This window comes from Pleuronectes platessa, chromosome 12 (assembly GCF_947347685.1).
Source record: "Pleuronectes platessa chromosome 12, fPlePla1.1, whole genome shotgun sequence".
In the NCBI taxonomy this organism is placed as follows: domain Eukaryota; kingdom Metazoa; phylum Chordata; class Actinopteri; order Pleuronectiformes; family Pleuronectidae; genus Pleuronectes; species Pleuronectes platessa.
The window spans coordinates 18,065,201-18,086,893 of NC_070637.1; the positions used below are offsets into that span (position 1 = coordinate 18,065,201).

The following is a 21,693-nucleotide window of genomic DNA, read 5'->3' on the forward strand; positions in this document are numbered from 1 at the left end:
AAGGATGTTTCAAGAAAGTACGATGGCAGATAAACAGTCCATATTTTATTTACAGCAACGAAAATAAAAACATGTCCCATTTGTGAGAACATTTTAAATACATTTGATTTGACATCAAAAAATGTATATACCAAGAATATCCATGGTGGAAGAATGACAACGTAACGACAGATTAAAATGCTGCAACTTAACAAAATAAAAAAATATGTGAAATCTATGGGGGCGTACGGTGTAATTCACAACACACAGTCTCCAATAAACCCAATACAAATCCAGCATTCACGACAAAACAATGGTGTCAGCGTACAGAAATGACGATATGCATTGACGATGTGCAGTGGCAAAACAAAAGAATCATCTTTATCTCTGAATAAAAACGTTTCTCTTTTCGTGAACCGTCAATACTTTGCTCATAAAATACAGCGAAGGATGTCTCCTCCCACACTGAAATTCATACAGTAACAGATACAGCTTCGTAACTCTCACGCAACACCGATCTCAGCATAATGAGTGATTACAGCTTCGACACATCGGAGGATATGTCTTCAGAAAACTGGATGTGAACATAAAAATACTCTATGGAACATTTGAAAAAAAGAAGGTAAAATTATGTATTTTAAAAGACCAATTTGAATCGGCTTTGGTGAGATGAAAGTGACTCACTGTCAAAATTCAATTGACAGATTCAACTGCATATATTTTTTTTCTTTAGCTCTTGTGGCAAAACAGTGCAAATCAACGGCTTTACATTCCTTTAGTTTCCACATGTGTTCAAACCTCACAACACGGCTCGAAAAGACTCCTGGAGGGTCGAGTGATTTATTTTATACTTATATATTATATATATATATATATATATATATATATAAAAAAAGGGATTTTCTCTCTCTCTCCAGGAAGAAGCACATGCCACCGCTGTGTTTCACCAAACAGGGGAGATGTGTGTTTTGGAGAAACAGCACGAACGTGAAATTATGTGCGAAATCTTTTGTTCATTCTCCTCTCAGGACTGTAAATTTAACTTCCCATGTAGATACACACACGTAACATTTCTCTCGTGTACGACACAGTACAATCGTTTTCATTGTAACTCACAGACTTATGATCCCAACGTGGCGATCACTTTTTCTCTCATGGCAACAACAGACACTGCACGAGTTAGAAGACACACAACATCTCGCTGTGAACCAGCTCCACGCAGCACAACAGGATCATGGAGTGGGAATTATTCAGCAGCTCACGGGAAATGATGGAACAAGAAAATGTATTTTGCGATCATGGGTGGAAATGACAAAAAGTTATTTAAGTGCAACACATTCGAGGGGGGGGGGGGGCACTGTATTTACTGTAAGCTGAAGAAAACACAACAGAGGAGTGTCTGAATGCATAAAACAGGATACATGAGGCACTGGAGATCATTCACACTGTAGCAGGCTGTGCTCACAATGTTCTCATAAGCATGATTGGGCTTAGCTACCAACGGCAGACTGCTAACATTTTCAACATGCTCAAAAAAAGTGCATATTAACCCTCGGACACTTTCACAACAAGTGTGCTCACTCTTTGTTGGAATCATGGAGGTGAAGACCTTTTCATTTTTTGGATCACTCAACGGTCAGAGGAACGACGCTGCTCCACCACCAGGCGGCGTCTGTGAGCGTGGTTGAGTCTGTTTGTGCAGCACGGATGGACGTGAGGCTATAAACCGGCGTTGTGCAGGTTGGGGATGGGGTAGAATTTGGACACTCGGCTCTGGGTGGTGGGGTTAAGGCATTCAGATTCACCGCTCATCTTGAAGAAGACCTCCTGCTCCTGGAGCTTTCGCGTGAACTCCTCCTCCAGCGCCTGCAGGGGGCAGCAGATACAAACAGCTGAGTCAACCACGAGGAACGTTACATGAAGAAATGAAAGCTTCAGCAGCTGAATCCTGAAAACAACACGACTGCAGAGACAATCTGCATGGGAGATAACTTGTTCAGAATATAAATCTACCTTCTTCCTGGGTCTGAGCTTCTCTCTCCACTGCCTGATCTCCTGGCTGTGCTCCTCATCCAGCTCCTTCAGCTTCTGGGTCTCATGTTCAATCAGGAGGTGGCATTTCTCATTCTGAAAGAAAATTAAAAAATTAAAAATTTATGAGGATTAACATCTACTGTGTTCCTCCGCCTTCATCTGCAATGGAAAACCTCTGGCTGTGCTTTTGATAAATCTAATTTTAAATTTTTTAAATGAGCACTGATATTTTATAATTCCGACATTAAAACTTGGTATGTCTTCCTGTTACATCCTATAAAATGTGCTACAAACCAGTTAAACATAAAGAAACATATATGTGTGTGTGTGTGTGTGTGTGTGTGTGTGTTGTAAACTCCACCTGTAGCTGCTGCAGCTCCCTGATGTTGGAGTCACACTGCAGCTGCAGGTCTCTCATCTGGTTCTCGTGCTTCTGGTGTTGATTGAGCCTCTCGTTCTTCTGCCTCTTTTCTTCCTGAGATCCAAACTGGAGAAAACAGACAAACAACAGAGTGTAAAACGCTGGGCCAAACAAAAATATCAAATCATCTGTCTTTTTTGTGGCAGAGGGGTCAGATTTTGAAAAAGTGGTGTGCTTGAACTGCAGGGATTGTTTCATTTCAAACATCTTCTACACTGACTGGAACCACAAAAATCTAACTTTCTCATATCTCTGATTTCAATGTACATTTCAAAGTAACAAGCAAAGCCTTCCTGCCTCAAGACTGTGTTCTGGCTTTATCAGAACAAACACTGGATAACGGAGCCAGGACTGGTGACGTTAATGGTTGAGATAATCAGGAGTATTGTGTTTGCATTGGACAGATCCCAGGTGTGACTCTATGTGACATAGTGTTGCTAAAAAAAGATTGTGCCTGTTGAGTCACTCGTCCTGAAATGTGACAGCAGGGCTCCAGTCGGTGTCACTACCTGTTTGATCCGCTCCCTCTCCTGCTCCGGGGTGACAGATGCCGTGGCAGTGATGCGGAGGCTCTTCTTGAACATGGCCATGCGGGTCTTGGCCTCGCTGCGCTGGATCTTGGGCAGACGAACCCTTTCCTGATTCTGCTTGTTCTTCATCTCCTCTATCAGCCGCTGATTGTAGCGGTGCATCTGCTCCATCTCCTGCAGAATTCACACACACAGAGGTTTGGGTTCAGCTGGGTCGCTTCAACAACACCACACATTTCATCCACGCAGATTCCTGTCTGGGCTCTCACTTTCTCATGCCTCTTCAGCAGCTGGTGTCGTTGCAGGAAGTACTGGTCTTTCAGCTGCTGCTTCAGCTGCTGGTGCTTCTCCTGCAGGTGGCGCTCCTCCAGCTCCCACATGGCCGCCTCTCGAGCTACAAGACACAGCAAAACGTCGCGTGAGGCCACGTGAGGGTGAGTTATTGTACACGCACATGCATGTGAGCCGGTAATGAGTAGAGCGACAAAGGCAAAAAGAGACAGACGACACTGTGAGCGAGGGAGACGAGCTGTGACATGTTCTCAGAGCCTGTGTTTGCTCATTTTCCTCCATGTCAAGTTCAGTTTTACACAATGCTGGTGAGAACATAAGGTGCAGCTCACATACCTCCTCTGTACAAACTGAGAGGAAACCAAGAGTTAAAAATTATAACTTTTTCGAATTTCACGCTGCTGTTGGTTTCATGTGTGTTTAAGGTGAGACTAGAAACTGGTTCAGATGTTTGAGCTGTGTTGCTGCCTGAGAGATGATCAGAATCATGATGCCCTTCATTCAGATTGAACCATGATCTAATTTTGACAGGTTGATAACATTCTGTTGATTTGATTCCTTCAGCTGAGGGAATCAGTTTTTCAATCAGTTGATTCATTCACCAATCTTTCATTATTTGTGCCTTGCATGTCTCGAAAAAGTTTCTACAATATTACTTAAGTTTCACGTTACACTGAAATAAATAGAAAGTTCAGGTTGTAGTTGAGTCAATCACTTTAAGGGACTGGTTAAAACAGTGAGCTGTCATATCTCTTTAGTGTCGTCTTCTCCAGCTCGTACCTCTCATCAGCTGCTGCTTGTGGTTGAGGCAGTCCCTCTCGATAGTGGCGATCTCCAGTTTGTGCTGCTGGATGATTTTCTTCAGAGCTCCGTCCAGGTCCTGCTGCTGCTTCTGGAGGAACTCCTGCTCCTGAGAGAAGAGGGAGAGCAGTGAGAAACAGTCAGAGGCTAAGCCATGGTTATGAAGACAGAGGGACAGCCGAGAGACAGAGAGAGACAGAGGGAGCTGAATAAAACATCAAGTCTGATATAACATTATATTAACTATTCCATGTCATCCACTTCAAGCTCAGCACGACACAGAGCAACTAAGATGTCACATCATCAACTTGAATCAGGAGAGAGGACACTCAAGAGATCATGGATGGCACTGATCCACAATGGAGGTGAAGAAGAGAGAGAGAGAGAGAGAGAGAGAGAGAGAGAGAGAGAGAGAGAGAGAGAGAGAGAGAGAGAGAGAGAGAGAGAGAGATCAGAGTTTCAGATTCACAGTTTTATGTAAGACGACATCTAGATGACATCTACATGACATTAACATCGTCCAGGGAACCAGTCTGTTAGAGTCCAACCAAATGATCAGTTGACTGTTTAAAATGTTTGTTTGCCAACGTGCACAGATATGAAGGCTTTTATTTCACAGAATAAACAATACAGAAAAGATGTGCGTTCAAGTTTATTGTATGTATAAAAAAAAAATCTTAAATCAAATGCTATTAATTTGGTCGAATTTGTGTTTTCTTTTTATTTATAGCTATTTATAATTAAGTTTATGGTTAAATTGTACTCAACTATGATCACTGAATCATTAGAAAATCTATGGAACCTTATTTTTTTACAATAATCCCCCCAAAAATAAATGAGTAAATCTGATCCGAACGAAATTGTGCACATCCCTCGACTTCTACATCCATCTTGTGAGGCAGCTAGTCAACATGGATCTCGACAGTCGGTGATCAACAACTACACCCCCACTGGGACGGAGCACTGTGCGTGTTTACTCCCAGACTCCGATCTAGTTTGATGCAAATATAAATAAAGCCATATAAAATACACAAACTAGATGTAGCACATTTGTGGATTGGTGGAGGAGAAAAAAGACACGGCGCAGGATAAGGAGAGAGAACCACTGCACAAACACAGTGATGGCAACACGCAAAAACAAAACACCGCCCATGCTTACAAGTGTCATTCCTAAAGTTAAACTGCACCATCACAATCTAGCCTGTCACGTTACTTTGCACACATCTAAGTATGGGCGAGCGACGGAAAGAAACAGGGCAGGAGTGGGGGGGTAGACTTACATCCTGCATCTGAGCGTTGAAGAGTGCGCATGAGGACAACTGAAAAGACTGTATCATAACCTGGGCCACTGCCTGCGGAGGAGAGCAAACAGCGCACTCGCCCTGATCAGGGACAGACAACAGCACACAGCAGCACACTCAGGATCTCACACACACACACATACACACACACACTCCAACACACAAACACACACACACTGATTCTTCCTAAGCTATGAAGACATGGCCCTTTCAATTTTGGGACTATCTTGGTGAGTCTAAGGCGAACAGCACAGCTCTGCGTAAACGTTAGGAGGAAGTCAGTTAATTAGTTATGAACACTCTTCCCATAAAAAGAAGGAGGATTCTCTTTGTTACTTTCCATGCTGCTGGCTCACGAGAGTCACCTTCTGTCTGCGTGACGTTCACCAAATTCATAAAAGATGCACAGGCAAAGTCAGGAAAAAGCTTTCAGCACAAATGTCGACTGAGGAAACGAAAGCTGTGTCTGCAATCGCCCCTTCGCTGATTAGTTCCCTATTAGACGATGAACACTCAGCAGCAGATAACGTGTGCGCTCAGCATCTCCACTGACGTGTAACTGTAATTTCCACATACAGGTAGTAATCTCAGGTACAAAGTAAAGTAAACAGAAACATAAGTTCTTGAAATACTAAATCTAACCATGACTTTCATTACTGAAGGTTCTCCTGATTTCTTTAATTATACATTTATTGCTTGATCTACAAAATCTGTCATAAATTTGTGAAAAAATACTGAAAAATACTGAAAAAAAAACAGATGTATATTCTCTTTATTATCAGGACTGAGATAATCTGTCCATTTTCATATTTCTGAGCATAAAATCTGTGAATTTTTATCACTTACAATTAAAATATCACTTAAAAACCAATTATCAGTTGATTAATGTGCTGCTCAATACAAACACTCATCTACTTGCTTTGTATGTTATATAACCACAAAGTAATTGGCTCGAAAACACCACATATATAAAGGGGTTAAAAGCAGTTCAACCTTGAAAGATTGTCATGTTGCTTAACATTATCTAATTAAACTGATAAGAGGAAGTAAGGAGTGATCACAGACACAGCGATTCCCTTTGTTTGTATATACCTCACACGAATGGAGATATATAAGGAGAGAGGAAACAGAGGAAAGAGAGAGGAGAAGTAGTCTCTTACTCCTTCACAGCGTAAGAAACAGCAGGTGATGGTTTACCTCAGCAGTCTTGAGGAGTGCTAGATCCTCCTTTACGCGTTTCATGAGCTCTTTTCTCAAGTGTTTGGGAGATTGTCCAACTTCCTGTTCGACCTACAGTGTGTATGCAGAAACTGGTAGATGCTGCATGTATATAATGTACATCTAACAAAGCTTGGCCAACAAGAGTAGAGGACATGCACGGCCCGATCTGAGAGGAGAGATTCTGTATCCACCCGACCAACTGATTTCAAGTCAGCATGCTGAAATCCAACTTCCCTGCGAGTGAAGTTTTTCACTCGTTTGATTAGTAGTTATTCAGAGCACATTAGAGGTGTCAGTTTGAACTGCTCGAGTTGGAATCATTTAAAGAGGAAGTCAGGAGAAAGATTTGATGAGTTCGAGGCAGAAGATGTTAGTCTCGTAAACAGCTCCCATGTATAACTTTGTGTTTGATTAGATCCCACAGCCATCAGGATCAGTTCTGACTCTTGAAATTAAAAAAACAGAGTAACTGAGTTGGAATCGTCTGACAACTACGATCTCTGAATATTTCACAGTGCTTACATTTGGACCCTTGCCAGGCACTCAAGATCTAAATTAATTCAAATAAGACCTAATATAAAACTGACATGCGTCAAGTCTCCATACTCACCCATGTCTAAGGCTGCAACTAGTGATAATCTTTATTGTTATCAATCTCTAGATTATATTCTTACAGCTCAGGGTGGCATCTTCAAATTGTGTGTTTTGTTATCAACATTCTGAGTCTCAAAAAATTAAAAAACACACAAGTCAAAGATACGCAGAAGCTGAAACTAGGCAAATTTGGAAATGTTGTTTTAAATAACAGATTATCCAAATGTTGATTTATTCATCGATTAATTGTTGCAGCTCTATTAAAGACTTTTCCGTATCAGTTACTCTGATGTAAGGATTATTGTATTTTTCCCTAATGAGCCCAACACCACTTAGAAAAATCTTCAAAGAACATTGGCCAAAGCCTCCTCACACACTCATACAGGAAACATGGTTAGTTAACAAATACAGTGACAAACAATATACAACATTGGAAAAACTAAACATTTTATCAGTGAAAGGAAACAGCTCATATTTTTGCAGTTTAACAACAACAAAGCTAAAAGCAGAAGCGACCACTTGATGCCAACCTACAAAAACCTTATATATTTCAATACACTAAAGAAATATATTCTGAGAAAGCAAACTGCGAGTTGCACAACCAGCACCAGGTTCACATAATGCACAACAGATGCCAAACGGCACAACTGCCGGAAAAGAGCCAAGTAAAGCGAAACACACAAATTGCAAGCGCACCCAACACATCCTAGAAAGCACTTACGCTGCAAACTGGGAGGATCAATACTAAAATAAATAAAGAAGTAAATAATGGACCAAATCAATGAAAAAAACCCACTCTATATATATAAATAAATGAATTAATTTACAATTCAAAAACAAATAAATAAAATTGAAATATAAAAGGTAAATGAAATGAATACATGTAAAAAGATATAAATAATTTTTTTAGGAGTAAATCATTTAAATAAAATGTAAATATATCTAAATAGCCTTTTTCATCCCTAAACTATATTGATTTTTCATTTACCTAAGCATTTCATTGTTTAAACTGGCATTTATTCATTTATTGAGACTTTAACTTTATTATTTATATATTCTTCATTTTGGCTGTTACGGTCCTCCATATTCTAAGCAGAGAAAGAGGCAGAAAAGACTAAAAAGCAACTTGCATGTGTAACAAGCCCAGCACAGCATCATGATAAGGTTCCGCCTGAGATCGAAATTTAATCATATAATTCTCTAAAAATAACCAATACATTTGCAGCACAGTATTTCAACAGAGGAGAGCAAAAGCCTCTGGGCAGATGAATAATAGATACAACAACACAGAGCTAGTGCCAGCGAGAGGAAGATAGCATAGTCTGTCTGTCTGTTGCCATCATTTGGACACATACAGCAAGAGGCAGAGCAGCAAAGCAACCCGCTCCCATAGGACTAATATGACGAAGCCAAAGTTCTTAGACACATGCACTATTGAACAGCTTGTATCTACGGCATGCAAGCGCTTATCACCCCGAGATCCCTGAGTTAAGAGCTGATCATTACAGGCTCCTCCACACAGACACAGGCAGGCACGACCATACCTCCTTCTTGCGGTTCTTCAGCATGTTTTGGAACTTGGAGAGTTCCTTGTCTTGATCCGTTTTGATGCGTTTGGCTTCATCTCTCAGTCGGCTAGTGTGATCCTGTTCTAGGCGTTCAATCGTCTGCTTCTGCTTTTTCTCAAGATTTTCCACTTCTTGGTCATATTGACGCTTCTTAGCCTGCACAGACAGAACCAATACACAATCAATCAATAAAAGACACTTGCAGCAGCCTGATGAGATGACTGTATCTAAAATAGCAAAAGATTAAAACAGATCAACAGCCAAAACTTTGCTTAAGAATTTTAATTTACTGTAAATAGATATATATAGATTTGTTTTAGAGATGGACAAGTGTTTTTAATGTAAGATTCTCCGTTATGTTCAGATCAACTTTGAGAAGAAGAAGCGTTTTTCTTGGGAGTTGGCACACCAACAAAAAAACACCTCAAACTACTGTGGTATGAAGCGAGTGACTCACAGTAGTTTCCTGTTCAAAGCGCCGGTGGATCTGCTCTCTCTGCTGCTGCAGCTTGTTGCTCAGCAGCTGCTGGGCCCGCTGCTCCTCTTTCTGCAGGAGGCGCAGCTCTCGCAGCTCTTGCCGCCTGAGGAAACCACAGCAACAGTGTAGTCAAGCTGACATCATATTTTCTCCTCTCAAAGTTTGTTGCCGATGAAATAAGATTATTTCCAACCAAAACTTGTATTTTCCCTTATCTGAGATGGTATTTTTTAATATGTAACAAAAGATTAATTACAACAATAGCTTCTTCTCCTGCGTTGACTATTCTGCTCTGCTCTGCTACGCAACTCTAAGCATTACTGATCTTCAGGTCATGAACTCCACACTAAACACTTACGCACTTGTACAAACAGTTGAAACAGCATGTTTCATGTCTTTAAAAGGTAACATTTAACATACAGCATTCATCACAGGAGATAATCTGGCTTTTGTAAAAGATGTGGGAGCAGTGAAATACAACAGACCTATTTAAGGAGGCATGTTAAACAGGTCATGTCCCATATTTAGACCAGTAGTATGGTGAGCAGATTGCAGACAGACGTACCTCAGGAACCTCATCTCCTCACTCTTGGCGTCGCTCTCTGTCACTATCTTTGATGTCGTCACACTGACCTCCACACCATCCACCAGGAATTTACGAGTTTTCTTCATAGTCTTCTTCTGACGTCTCGACTCCTACAAATGAACCAGGAAGGTTTTGGGTTCAGAAGTCATTAAAATAGTGTTTATATTTTAACAACTGAGGTCATAATTGAGGCAAATGTTATGTTACCTGCATAGAAATAGAGCCCCCTTCTTTGCTCTTGGACAAGAAGCTGGAGATGGACAGATTGAGGTCAAGGCTGTTAGTATCAGCTGTGGAGCTGCTTCCAGAGTCAGAGTCCTTCTCCACATCTGGCTTGATCACAGCAGGACTTCCTTGCTCTGTCTTGGTTTCAGAGTCGGTTTCACTCTCTGGGACAGAAACGGCATCTTGAGAAGTGCTGTCTTCCACACAGCTAGTTTTTTCCTCATCCTCCTTCATGGTGATGTCTTTAGATGGTTCCACTGGTTCTGGTTCTTCAGAGGCTTCTTTGACTTCATCGCTGACTCCATTTGTGGATTCAGTTGTAGCCTCTTTCTCCAGTTCAACCTTCTCTCTAGTCTGATTATCTTCCTCAGGGGCCTCATTCTCAGGCTTTTCTCCAGGCTGATTTTCTTTGGTCTGCTTCTCTATTAAAATGTCAGTGGAGGGATCTACTGGTGACTTTGACTCCGTTTCTCCATTTACATTTGTTTCCTTTTGATTTGATTCTATATTCTCTTTGTCTACATTTGCATCTGTGAAATCAACTGTGTCTTCTACTGTAACTGTCACTTTGTGTTGAGGTGTCTCCACACTTTGTTCTTTGTTTTCTTCTCCTGCCTGTGCTACATCCACTATTATAGGTTCTGCTTTCTCTCGTGTATCTTCAGGTTGCTCTTGGGATTTTGTAAATTCGTCTGTACCTGCTTCTTGTTTTTCTTTTTCTTCTTGTTCTTTCACATCCTCAGGCTTAATTTCTTCTTCTGTGTGTCGAGTTGGTTCATCCTTTGCTTTCTCCTCTTGTGTCTCCTTCTCTTCTTGCTCTGTTGTCTGGCCATCTGTGTAAAGGTCTAAGCTATCTAAGTTCTCTTCAGGCTCTGCTACTACAGGTTCCTCAGGAATCACTGCACATTGTTCATCTACTGGTTTATCCTCTGTAAGATCTTGAGAGACAACGTCCTTGGTGGGCTCTACTGTCGGCGAGGCCAGGTCTTCATTACTGGCATCAGACACCTCATTGAGTTTCTCCTCCTCAGTCTTGTCGACCTCACTTGTTCCAAGTCCTTCATCTGAGAGCTTATCACTGGTCCTGTCCGCAGCAGGTTCGACCTCTGTCTTTTCTGTAACAGATTCCAGAGTGGAGGGCGTTTGTGGAGCTTTGTCGTCCTCTGAGCTGGCCACGCTGACATCTGAGGGTGCGCGCTTGTGCCCAGGAACAGCCTGTGTCAAAAGTAAGGAAAACAGGAAAATAAAAATGTCATCAATGATAAAAAATGGTCAAAGTGCTGTCTATTACAAAGCTATCAACGAGGGAGTTGACCTAATACATCATTAGAAAAAAAACATTTGGTTAGGTACCATTATGTTTGCTACTGTATATATAGTACATACACTACACTAATAAAAGTACGTACCTGAGGTGTGTCAGTCTCATCCTCCTCCTCCTCCTCTTTGCTGTCCTCGATCTCCTCTGTGACTTCAGCTTTGGCCTCGGCTATGAGTTCTCTGAGAGGTTTGCAATTGGTTACACTGCTGACAAAGGGATGCTACAGATGGAAACAAGACATGGAAATGGATTAGAAATGTTTTTCCTTCTCAACCTGACAGAATGATTCAAATACAAGCACAAACCTCAAAACAGAAAACTAGTAATTATGGCCTCATGGTTTATGTCTCTACCGACCGAGGCTATGAAATAATGTGACACTTATCACTTAATCTCAGATGGAATTAAATTCCCTCTGGGCACTATTGATGAATCAGAATAGAATGGACATGAGGTCAGGGATCTTGACCTTTGACCACCATAAATCCAATCAGGTTGAGCAGTGATCTTTGGTGCCAAATTTGAATAAATTCCCTAAGGGCGTTTTTTGAGATATGATGCTGATGAGAATGAGTTGGATGCGAGGTCACAGCAACATGGATCTTTCACCACCAAAATCTGATTTCAGCTCAGAGTCCAAGTAAACATTAGGACCTCAAGGCTGTTTCAAAATAATGGAACGGATGGATGTACGTACAGTATAGTACAAGTGGACAGACAGATGGTTATCATAACATAATACCTGCAGCCAGTGGCCAGCAGTGTGGGGATGCTTACTCAGAGATAACAGTGGGCTGTAAATGGAGGAAAACCACTCACCTGTAGAAGCTGTATTGGGCCCGGCCTATTGTCCACATTCTTATCAAGAGCTTTCCGCAGAAAGTCGTTGAATTGTGACGACCTTTCAAGAATAAATAGAAAAAGAATCAGTTGGTTGGCCACGGAACAGAGTTGTCTCCCCTGGCCCTGCTCTCTGGAGTCTGATTAATACAGTTCTCCTCTGTGGCCGGTTAAGCATTAACAATTCACTACACTTTAACACATTAAACAGTCAACATTTGCTTATCTCCAATCCGGAAACATTCCCGTTCCACCTGTCTAGTTATCACCAGCACACCATCTCACCAGCGAGAGGGATGCATAAGTGTGGGCGGATCGGCCTTGGCTATTTTCAGCAGCACTCTCATGGGATTCATCTCGTGGTTGGGCGGCTCGATCTGTGCCAGCTCTATCAGGGTCACCCCGAGGGACCAGATATCGGCCTTGTAGTCGTACGGACGGTCCTTGGACGTTTCGCACATAACTACCTCGGGAGCCATCCTGCGAAATGAGAAGTCAAGAGGGTTTGTAATGAACATTTGGGCTGTAAGTGACATGATATCTGATATTTTTTTGATTCCTTTAGGTCAATTCTCTTTACTTTTCAAGGGAGAAATGCAGTAACATAGCATGCTAGTGTATATTGGTCTGGAATTTGAAAGACAGGAAGCCTGCTCAGTATTTAACGCTGAGGTCAATGACGCTTTTGTGTCACTGCCAAAAAAAATCATCACCCAAAACTGTTGGACACACTTAAGGCAATTATCTGTTGGACATGCAGTGTCCTCATGTCTCTAGGCTGCATGACTCACCAGTAAGGAGTGCCGATGAAAGAATCTCTTCTCTGTAACGTCTTGGTATTTTTTGCAGAAACCCCAAAGTCAGCTGAAAGAAGACATTTTTATTATTTTCATCAGAATATCAAATTTAACTCCATAATGAAACTATGAATTCCCTGGAAGAGGGAAGTGTGGAAAAAACCCCATTGAGGACCTTCTCTAATGGAGAAAACCAGTTATATCAGAATCCTTTTTCTAAATTAAACTGGCTTCAGATTTCAAATATGTACCCTACTACTGGGCATAAGTCCATTATCACTGCCAGCACTGCTGTTATCTGAGTGGCTATCTCTGATGCTTCTCCCATCACTTACAGCAAGTACGCATTAGGAGGAAGGAGAGATCTACCATTACCTCCCTGGTGACAGCTTGATTATTATTGTTTGCCCGGCTCTGTCGTGACCCTCCTGCCTACAGGACATGAATCATCGGGGAACCAGCGGCTCTGGATGCAACAGCAGCAACATGAACACTTTGACTTCTTGAATATTATGTAACTAATTCAGTGCTTCACCAACTCCAGTGCATTAGTGTTGTATAAAAAATACGCCTCTCTCCTTCGGGTTGACACTGTAACACTGTACTTCATTTTCTAAATTCCACGGTAAATGTCACGCAGCATGAATGACTCATTACTGAACGTACACACAGTGCTGTGCACTTGTCATCGTCCCAAAAGTCATGTAGCTCAGCTGGTTACAACCGCGCTGATGGCCAAGGGATCCACAATAGACTTTACTAATTATCTTTTTTTTAAGATCTATTAGTGTTGGCCCTGCTGGGAGGTTCAGAGGGGACATATATCTGAGAAAGGAACCACAAATATATCGTCTCTTGAGTATTCCAAAGTACATGTGCTTAGCTGTAACACAAGTGCACTTAGCTTCTTGAATAATCCTTCACATTTGTTAAAACGAGAACAATGCCCGCTCTAGAGATGCCTGTTTGTAATGGGCTGTTCACTTGGCCAGTGGTAATGCTGGTTGGGGCTTTCTTTCTGAAACTGTAAAAGTGACCTTCTGTTATTGTGAGTAAAGACTGGCTGCAGGACTCAGTCCACAGAACCCTTAAGCTGCAACAACGTCACTTACATTGATGAGTCCCAGTCAGCACTGCTACAGCGTGCTGGCCGCCTGTTTATTCAACGTTTCTTAATATTGAACTTGTGAATATCGCATCAAACTCGACTCTGCACTTCTTGGGCCCTTAACAATACACATGGCAGGTGCAAAGCCGATAAGATGAAAGGTTGTCGAGATATAAGAGTCAAAGACAGACAGAGATTTTCTGGAATTAGTAGATAGGTATTACTATGGCAATCACAGCAGCGAAAAAACGTATATATCTACCCAGTTTCACTTCTCCATCCAAGGAGAGGAGAATGTTCCCGGCTTTCAAATCTCTGTGGATGACCTTGTTCTCATGGAGGTAAACCAAGGCCTCTAAGGTCTGTCGACACACCACACGGATCTGAGGCTCTGTCAGGGGCCTCTCCAGTTCTGTGGAAAAAACATGCACACAGATAATTCTTTAGTCACTTATTTTTCCAGATCATATATTGTTATTGTAGTTTTTTATGCCTTTTTAGAAACACAGGCTTGGCCATTAGAATGTATTAACATTAAATATGATGGCTTAACGGTATCCAATAGCAACTGGAGGACAAATCTCCACCCTTATACCAGCAGGCATGTATGACTGGAAGAACCTGGCAGAAGACATTTGTTCTAGCTGAGTCAGACCACAGAGCAGAAACAACATCCAACAGAGCAGTGAATTGACTGGCATCATCTTTGTTGTTGTAATTCACAAATAAGAAAAGGTTGTGAGGTGTTTCTTTAAATCAAAATAAGAGAGCGTGTGCTGGCATTAGAAGTGGAGCAACCACTCCTTGAAAACCGAGCTATAGTAATTACACAGTTGGACCGGCCTCTCCGAGTGAGGAGAGGGAAAGAAAAAATCCAGCAGAGGTTTCAGGGTGGAACAAAAAGAGTTGGCACTCGGGGATGGAGCAAAGAAAAGGCTCCAGAACTTTATAGTGCGTTTCTGTTTCCTTTAATGAATGAGGGACTTACCCAGCATGATGGCATCCACTGCGCCGCCCGCACAGAACTCAATCAGGATCTGCAATTTTAAAGCAGAACAAATTGGACAAATTAGTAATGCCTGCTGCGATGCAATGAAGGAGGAACTGTTATCCAGAAAATGTAAATAACATGACCTTTAGCAAAGACATGAGCATCCCTGTTATAGGTTATTGATCTCGTTGTGGGGCCATGCTAAGAAACCAATCAATCAGACACTAAAATATCTATACTGAGCTTCCTCTAAAAGGCACGTCTTGTGATTTCCATTTCAGGACACTCCTATATATTGAGAGGTTTGATCCTCTTCGTTGCTTTTTCTTAAAAATGTGTATTCTTTGGTGGGTAAATGCTTTGTTTGCTTGTCTACACAAGACATCCAGGATATTTCATCATAACTTCTGATAAAATATCATGTCCTTGTTTGTCCACTGTATATTTACAAAAAATAACCTTAAGCAAAAAATATAATTTCCTGTGCAGACAAATCCGTTCCTGGGGAGAAGAAGAGTTTGATTCCTTTCACAAACAACTGTTCTATCTACTCTCAGTGTATCTAAACCACATTATTTGCATGAAGGGAACATGTGAGAGGAAATATTCTGGGGAAGTAAGTCATTGATCCTCACACAGTTGAGTAAAGGTTTGTACAATATACCATTTAAAACTGTTGATTCAGTATAGCTGTATAATAAGACAAAGACTATGGGTTTATCAGTTCACAAAGCACATCTGAGTTTACAATTTGAAGCCAGGGTGCATTAGACGAACATAACCCTGTTCTTTAATACTGTTATTGAAATGTAAAACTGCCCAGTCCCTAACCACAGCTCTCTCTCTTTTATCAGCTGATGTAATGTAACCGACAACCACTTCATCTTTATTAGCTTCGCCAGCACGTAACTTGGCAGCTCATGGTATCAGATGATAGAAAAAAAATCAATCAAAGCTACAACCAAGGAACACCCTCTATTCAGAAGACTGAAACGACAAGGAGGAACCAAGTGGCTCTTCCCGTTTTGTATAATCATCATTGTGTTGTGGCAAACTCGCAAGTCATTAACATTCCTGCGCCTCTGACAGGTGTTGCACACATTCCAATTTGCTGAATTGAACATCACTCCCAGAAAAACCAATCCCTTTAGGTTTAGCAAGGTATTTTCTTTGATTTATCACTAATAGAAAAAAGGAATATATTATACATTAACAAAATGCCCAACACATGCAAAGCAGAGTTAGTTACACATTCATCAGGCTGCTAAAAAAAGATTGTGGACGGAGGGGCAACCGGCATGCAGCTCTGAATTATTCACGGGCACTTTCTCCAGCCACCGAGCCCACTCCATTATCTTCTCATAGATGCGGACAGTCCACAGGGGACGGTCACATGACACCACCTACCTGGACCTAATTGCTCTGGGGCCTCTTACTGCACAAAGAGTGAAATCGACTGACCATGTATTAAATCTGCACTGTGACTGAAGTCTCTGCTCATGGGGATAAGGAGGCAGACACAGGAGTGGTTTTTAAAATTGGTGCAGAGAATTTTACTCCACTATAATCACTGTGACGATTTGGGCAAAAAATGGCGGGATTCTACTGGAAGTCATGGGATCCAACCATAGCGATTAACCAGTCCATTATTTAAAAAAAAGGAAAATATATCAAATTTATTTTTCTCACAAGGAAATCCTACAGTCGAACATTCTTACCCTCAAACTAGCCTCTAATTGTGTCACATGACTAGTTTTAAACGCTTCAATCTTTGGCTATAGGAAATAAAAATGCAGTGCGACTGTTCTTATATCATGATGTGTAAATGACGTGAGAGTTCTTCAAGAGATGGCATAACAAATGGTGATGAATTAGTGTGTCTCCCTGCATGACTTGTTCTCTGCCTCTGTCTCTCCTTGCATGACTTGTTCTCTGCCTCTGTGTCTCCTTGGCTTCAAGTCAACATCAACATACGAAAAAAAGAAAAGAAAAGACAGTTCTGTCAGTCAGGCACTGGCTTGCTTACCCAAAGTTTGCTTTCAAAATAAAAGGCATCCAGCAGTTTGACGATGTGATGGTGGTCGCAGGAGGCCAGAATTTCGATCTCCACCATGTAATCCTCCAGTTCATCCTCCGTTTTGGTGTCAATCACCTTGGCAGCAGCGAGGGTCCCATTGTGCTTATTCTGAGCCTGAACACAGCATGAACAATAAGAAAAAAAGGAAGTTACATACTAGGAATATTGTGTATTCTTGCAACATAAAATTTGCAGAGGAAACAGAATAAAAGGGGGATTGTTTCGAATGAGTATGTTGGTCACTTGCTGCCACAGTAGCTACTGTGGTAGAACACCCATCAATGTTAACGACCTTATTTAGGACAAAGCCCTTTAGGAACTAAGGCAATAAACAGTGGAGGACTTTATGGCTTGTTTAACTGAAAGCGATCTCCCGGGGATTACAACTCTATAAATACATTTTATAGAGAAAGTTATGATAACATACAGTTGTATATTGAAAAGAAAAATGGCTGATGAAAGAAAAAAAAAATTAAGCAACATTCTGAAACTTTCCGACTTCCTCCACTTCCTTTTCTAACCTCTAGTTATTTCCTTTCCCTTTGAAACACCTGCTGCAGCATACAATATGAAGTCACAGTGGCAGTTAGTTACATTTGATTTGCTGATGTGTGACCGTATTGGTAAAAATGCCTAACAAATATTTTTTCTTAATTAGGCTGCAGTCAAATAAACACTAATATGGAAGAAAAAAAACACACACAACCCTTCAAACAATTGGCTGAGAAGAAGTTAATTTTAGGTGGCTTAATGTTTATGGATACAGACACAATCTCAGGGAGTTAAGGAAAAAGAAACGGGAGGGCGTGTTGGGAGCCACTGCTGCTACAGAGTGTGTCAGAGCCTATATTTACACAGTTCTGACCTGACTCACTCTCCGCCTCTTTCCCTTTGTACTGGCTGACACTCGTCTAACATGAGCCCCCGCTGACACACAGATTCAGTATAAGCGTCATGATGGAAAGTGAAGTGATTATTCGTGTGTCGTGGTGTGTCTGGCCTTTGTCGTTATGTACATGACATTTTACACTAGTTACTATTTTACTGTTCTGTTTTAAAATATAAAATCAGTTCGTGGGTGTCGTAACAATGTAAAAATGAGAAACACAATCCTTATAAACAACCGAGGCCGCATGCATGGGGTTCGATAATCTTTTAGATCGGGCAAATAATATGACCTATTTGATATGAAATAAATTGTTACATGATAAATCTCACACAACCACCTAGCAGGGGGCTTCACCTTGTGTCTCTCATATTACAACAGGATATCAGTTCAATTTATGACCTTTTTAAGACCTTTTCAAGTCCATAAAGAATGAAATTTAAAACTATGACTCCAATATTACTTCATATCTGTCGTAATTGAGACTACGACAGATATGAAGTAATATTGGAGTCATAGATGTACTACCACGTCCCCATAGTTGGGGATAAAGTGAAGAGACCTACAAGACAATAACCCCTGGAAACGTGACAACCTACAGGCAAACTGCCTGAGGTATCCATGGTCCTTCCCACAGCCAAGTCGAATGTACTGAGATAAATTCTGACCGGGCTTTTAAAAGACTCAGTCATCAGTTCTATGTTGTGTCTAGTTTTATTACAGCATGCTTAAATTGGTATCATTGAGAAAGAACTATAACACATAAAAAAAACTTGAAAGCGCGTTGAAGTAGCCTTTAATGAACATTTTAGGTTTACGACGGATTTAAGACACTGTATGTACATTTTTACGTATATCAGACTTTATGCGGCCAAACATTCAGACGACTGAATATGACACTTTGTTAGACTTTTTAAGGCCCTGCTGAAACCCTGTTTAACATAGAAATAATTAAAATTAATGATGTCAGGAGTTTCTAGCAAATTAAAAGCCAGTCTGAATTCTACGTGAGATCTGGACTTCCTCTTATTGACTCCCACAGAAAGCTGATTCACACTTTGCTGTTCTTTGTCACCCCACCCAAATGAGGCCATCGGCAGAAGCCTGTGAAATAACTGATGAAATGCGTCGTCTGCGTTGGCACTAATGTGACCTGACCCCGAGTTTCCTCACCCCTTTATGTGTGGGAACATTGTGAGGTTTTCATCAATAAATCTAGTCTGACAGGGCATGAAAGGCCCCTGTGCTTTCATCACAGTTAGCTAATCAGCTCATAGGACTTGGAAACTTGTGACTGATTTCTTTTGTTTTGGCTGTGAGCTGCATTATTTGACCATAACAGATCCAGGAAGTGACAAAACACCGAGGGGGAAGTCCTTCAAAGAATTTCAGTGAAATCACATTTGTGAAAACAGCAAAGTGTTTCTTATATTGCTGACCAGTTCACAATGTAAAACAAATCCACACAAAGATGACCTGGAGAGTTGACAGAGATTACCGGTGTTGGACACAAATACATGAATACTTTGTGGGATATTGCAATACTACACTGAAAACTACAGTCTCAGTGGGAGGAAATATCTCGGCTGTTTGTCTAACTCTACCAAAACTGAATCTCCATAAAAGGAAGCATTCATTTGAAGCTATTTAATGATATTGTGGCTATTGTGGCCGCAATATACAAAAAAGGGTCCGGCAGTAAAACAGTAACAATAACGTTTTCATCAATAGCCATGTAGTAAATATTAAATATATGTATCTATCAATATATTACTTATTCATTAAGCAAGCATGGTGAGGAAGTTAATACATAAATGGTTTTAATGTTCTACCTGGGATTTGTTAAATGTTTTGCCATAGAGAAAACTACTGAACCAGAACCTTCACTCAGGAGCAAAAAACCTGTCTTTAAACTCAGGAGAAACAATAATGTAACGTTAATCGTGACCATCATAGAAACTGAGTGATTTGAAGAGTGATAGTGATATTTTTAGCCACGGTCCTAATGTATAATGTACAGTATGTGTCAGTCAGTTTGTAAATAAAAGAATTAACTATTAAAATCTGCAGACACACATGTTCAGCCGTCACACTAACAATGGTGCACATGTGGGAGTGACACGTTTGTTTTTGTAAGGCTACCTGCTGGTTTCTCACAGCAGACTCGGATTGAAAAAAACAAAACAAAAAAAACAATCCAGTCTGACATTTGTGAGGCCGTGTTTATTCTGTGGAAGTGGGACCACACCTTCACCACTTTGCCTGCAGCCAAGTGCAACTCAATGACATGGCAAAGTCATGTTTATAAACAGGGCCTGGACCATAGACTGTAGAGGCCTAGACCTTAACCCTTCAAAGTAAAAGTGTGTGTGTGTGTGTGAGTGTGTGTGGGTGTGGGGGGGATGCAGTCATATGTGTTGGTGAGGTTGAGGTTAAGGTGACACCAGCAGCTCCTGCAGGTTTCTGGTTTGTTTTGTGTTTCCTGGTAAGTGAAGGTGCAGTGTTCAGAACAGGGTGATCACATGAAAACACACGAAGTCTAACGGATGTGGCCTGGAGGAGGAGGAGGAGTGCTGCTGTCATGTTTAACGTCGCATCCTCTCTCATCTGCATCAACGTGACACACAATGGACGCTTCAATGTCTTTTCGAACCCCCTTAAGGACGGATGTGAAACTGTGTTATTACCTTGTACACTTTCCCAAACGCTCCGTCCCCCAGCTCCCCGATCATCTCCCAGATGTCCTCCGGGTTCACGTCCCTGTGGACATGCTCGTACTGCTTCTTCTTCCTGTCGGGCCCCAACTTGAACATCTTCCGAAAATTGAAGAAGGACATGTTTGTGTCTGTGTGGGGATGCGGTCTCTTCTTCTTCTTCTTCTTCTACTTCGGTTATTTCCGCCACCACGGGAAGAAAATACGAGTCTAGCGGTTCTTCCTCCTCCCGACGCGGGGCTCAACTGTGGAGAAGAGCCGCATTCACGCGTGAAACGAAGCCGGACGAGCGGGTGTTGTGTCCATTCAGCTGCGATAATGTCAATTATAACTTCCCTCGACGGCAGCTCCGCACAATCACATCGCAGCTAGCGGCGTTTCAAAGCCCGGAGGAGCAGGAGGAGGTGGAGGAGGAGGAGGAGGAGGTGAAGAGTTAGCTCCTGTTTCCGATCAAACCCGCTGATAGCAAATGAAACGGTAAATATTTACAGTAGCATCACAAACCACGGGACATGTTTGTATCGTTTAACGTTACCGAGAAGACCGAGAACACACCTCGCGCTTCGGTTGGCTGAACCCACAGAAGTTAGCGAAGCGGCGACAAGCTGGCTAGCATGGCTGCAAGGACTTCCGTTGAAAAACACCTTCAAAATAAAACCGCTCACTGATGATGGTGGTTTCCTGTAACACTGGATCCAGGGGGAGTGGTTGCTCAAGTTGCATTTGTCATGTGCAAGCTGTGCACTGTTACAGTTTGTACTACTCTCATCTTATCCACCGTGAGCCTTATGACTGCATACTATGGCGTACTGTGATCTACATTTTGAGAACCTATTATGCTGCGTACTTCTATGTTCTGTCTACTTTTATGTTTACACCGCGGATCAGAGAGAAACAGCATTTCAATCCCGTCTATGTCCTTTGCATATG

General features: G+C 41.5%; 1 protein-coding gene across 3 annotated transcripts; it reads right to left on the reverse strand.

The window, feature by feature from the left end:
- Window positions 1–32: 32 nt before the first annotated feature.
- On the reverse strand, window positions 33–21,380 carry slka (STE20-like kinase a). Of its 3 annotated transcripts, none has more exons than XM_053435883.1 (19): window positions 20,737–21,380; window positions 17,113–17,277; window positions 15,084–15,132; window positions 14,358–14,507; window positions 12,982–13,054; window positions 12,476–12,670; window positions 12,170–12,251; window positions 11,439–11,570; window positions 10,012–11,244; window positions 9,784–9,914; window positions 9,198–9,321; window positions 8,717–8,896; window positions 5,337–5,408; window positions 4,036–4,165; window positions 3,234–3,358; window positions 2,944–3,138; window positions 2,375–2,500; window positions 1,993–2,106; window positions 33–1,845 (listed from the first exon to the last, which is right to left on the reverse strand). In XM_053435883.1, the coding sequence occupies exons 1-19, from the start codon at window positions 20,884–20,886 to the stop codon at window positions 1,699–1,701; spliced, it is 3,573 nt and encodes a 1,190-aa protein (XP_053291858.1). In that variant the 5' UTR covers window positions 20,887–21,380; the 3' UTR covers window positions 33–1,698. The 3 variants fall into 3 exon arrangements, with proteins under 3 accessions (XP_053291858.1, XP_053291857.1, XP_053291861.1); XM_053435882.1 differs by lacking the exon at window positions 5,337–5,408 and adding an exon at window positions 6,555–6,647; XM_053435886.1 differs by lacking the exon at window positions 5,337–5,408 and having other exon boundaries at window positions 20,737–21,379.
- Window positions 21,381–21,693: the final 313 nt, after the last annotated feature.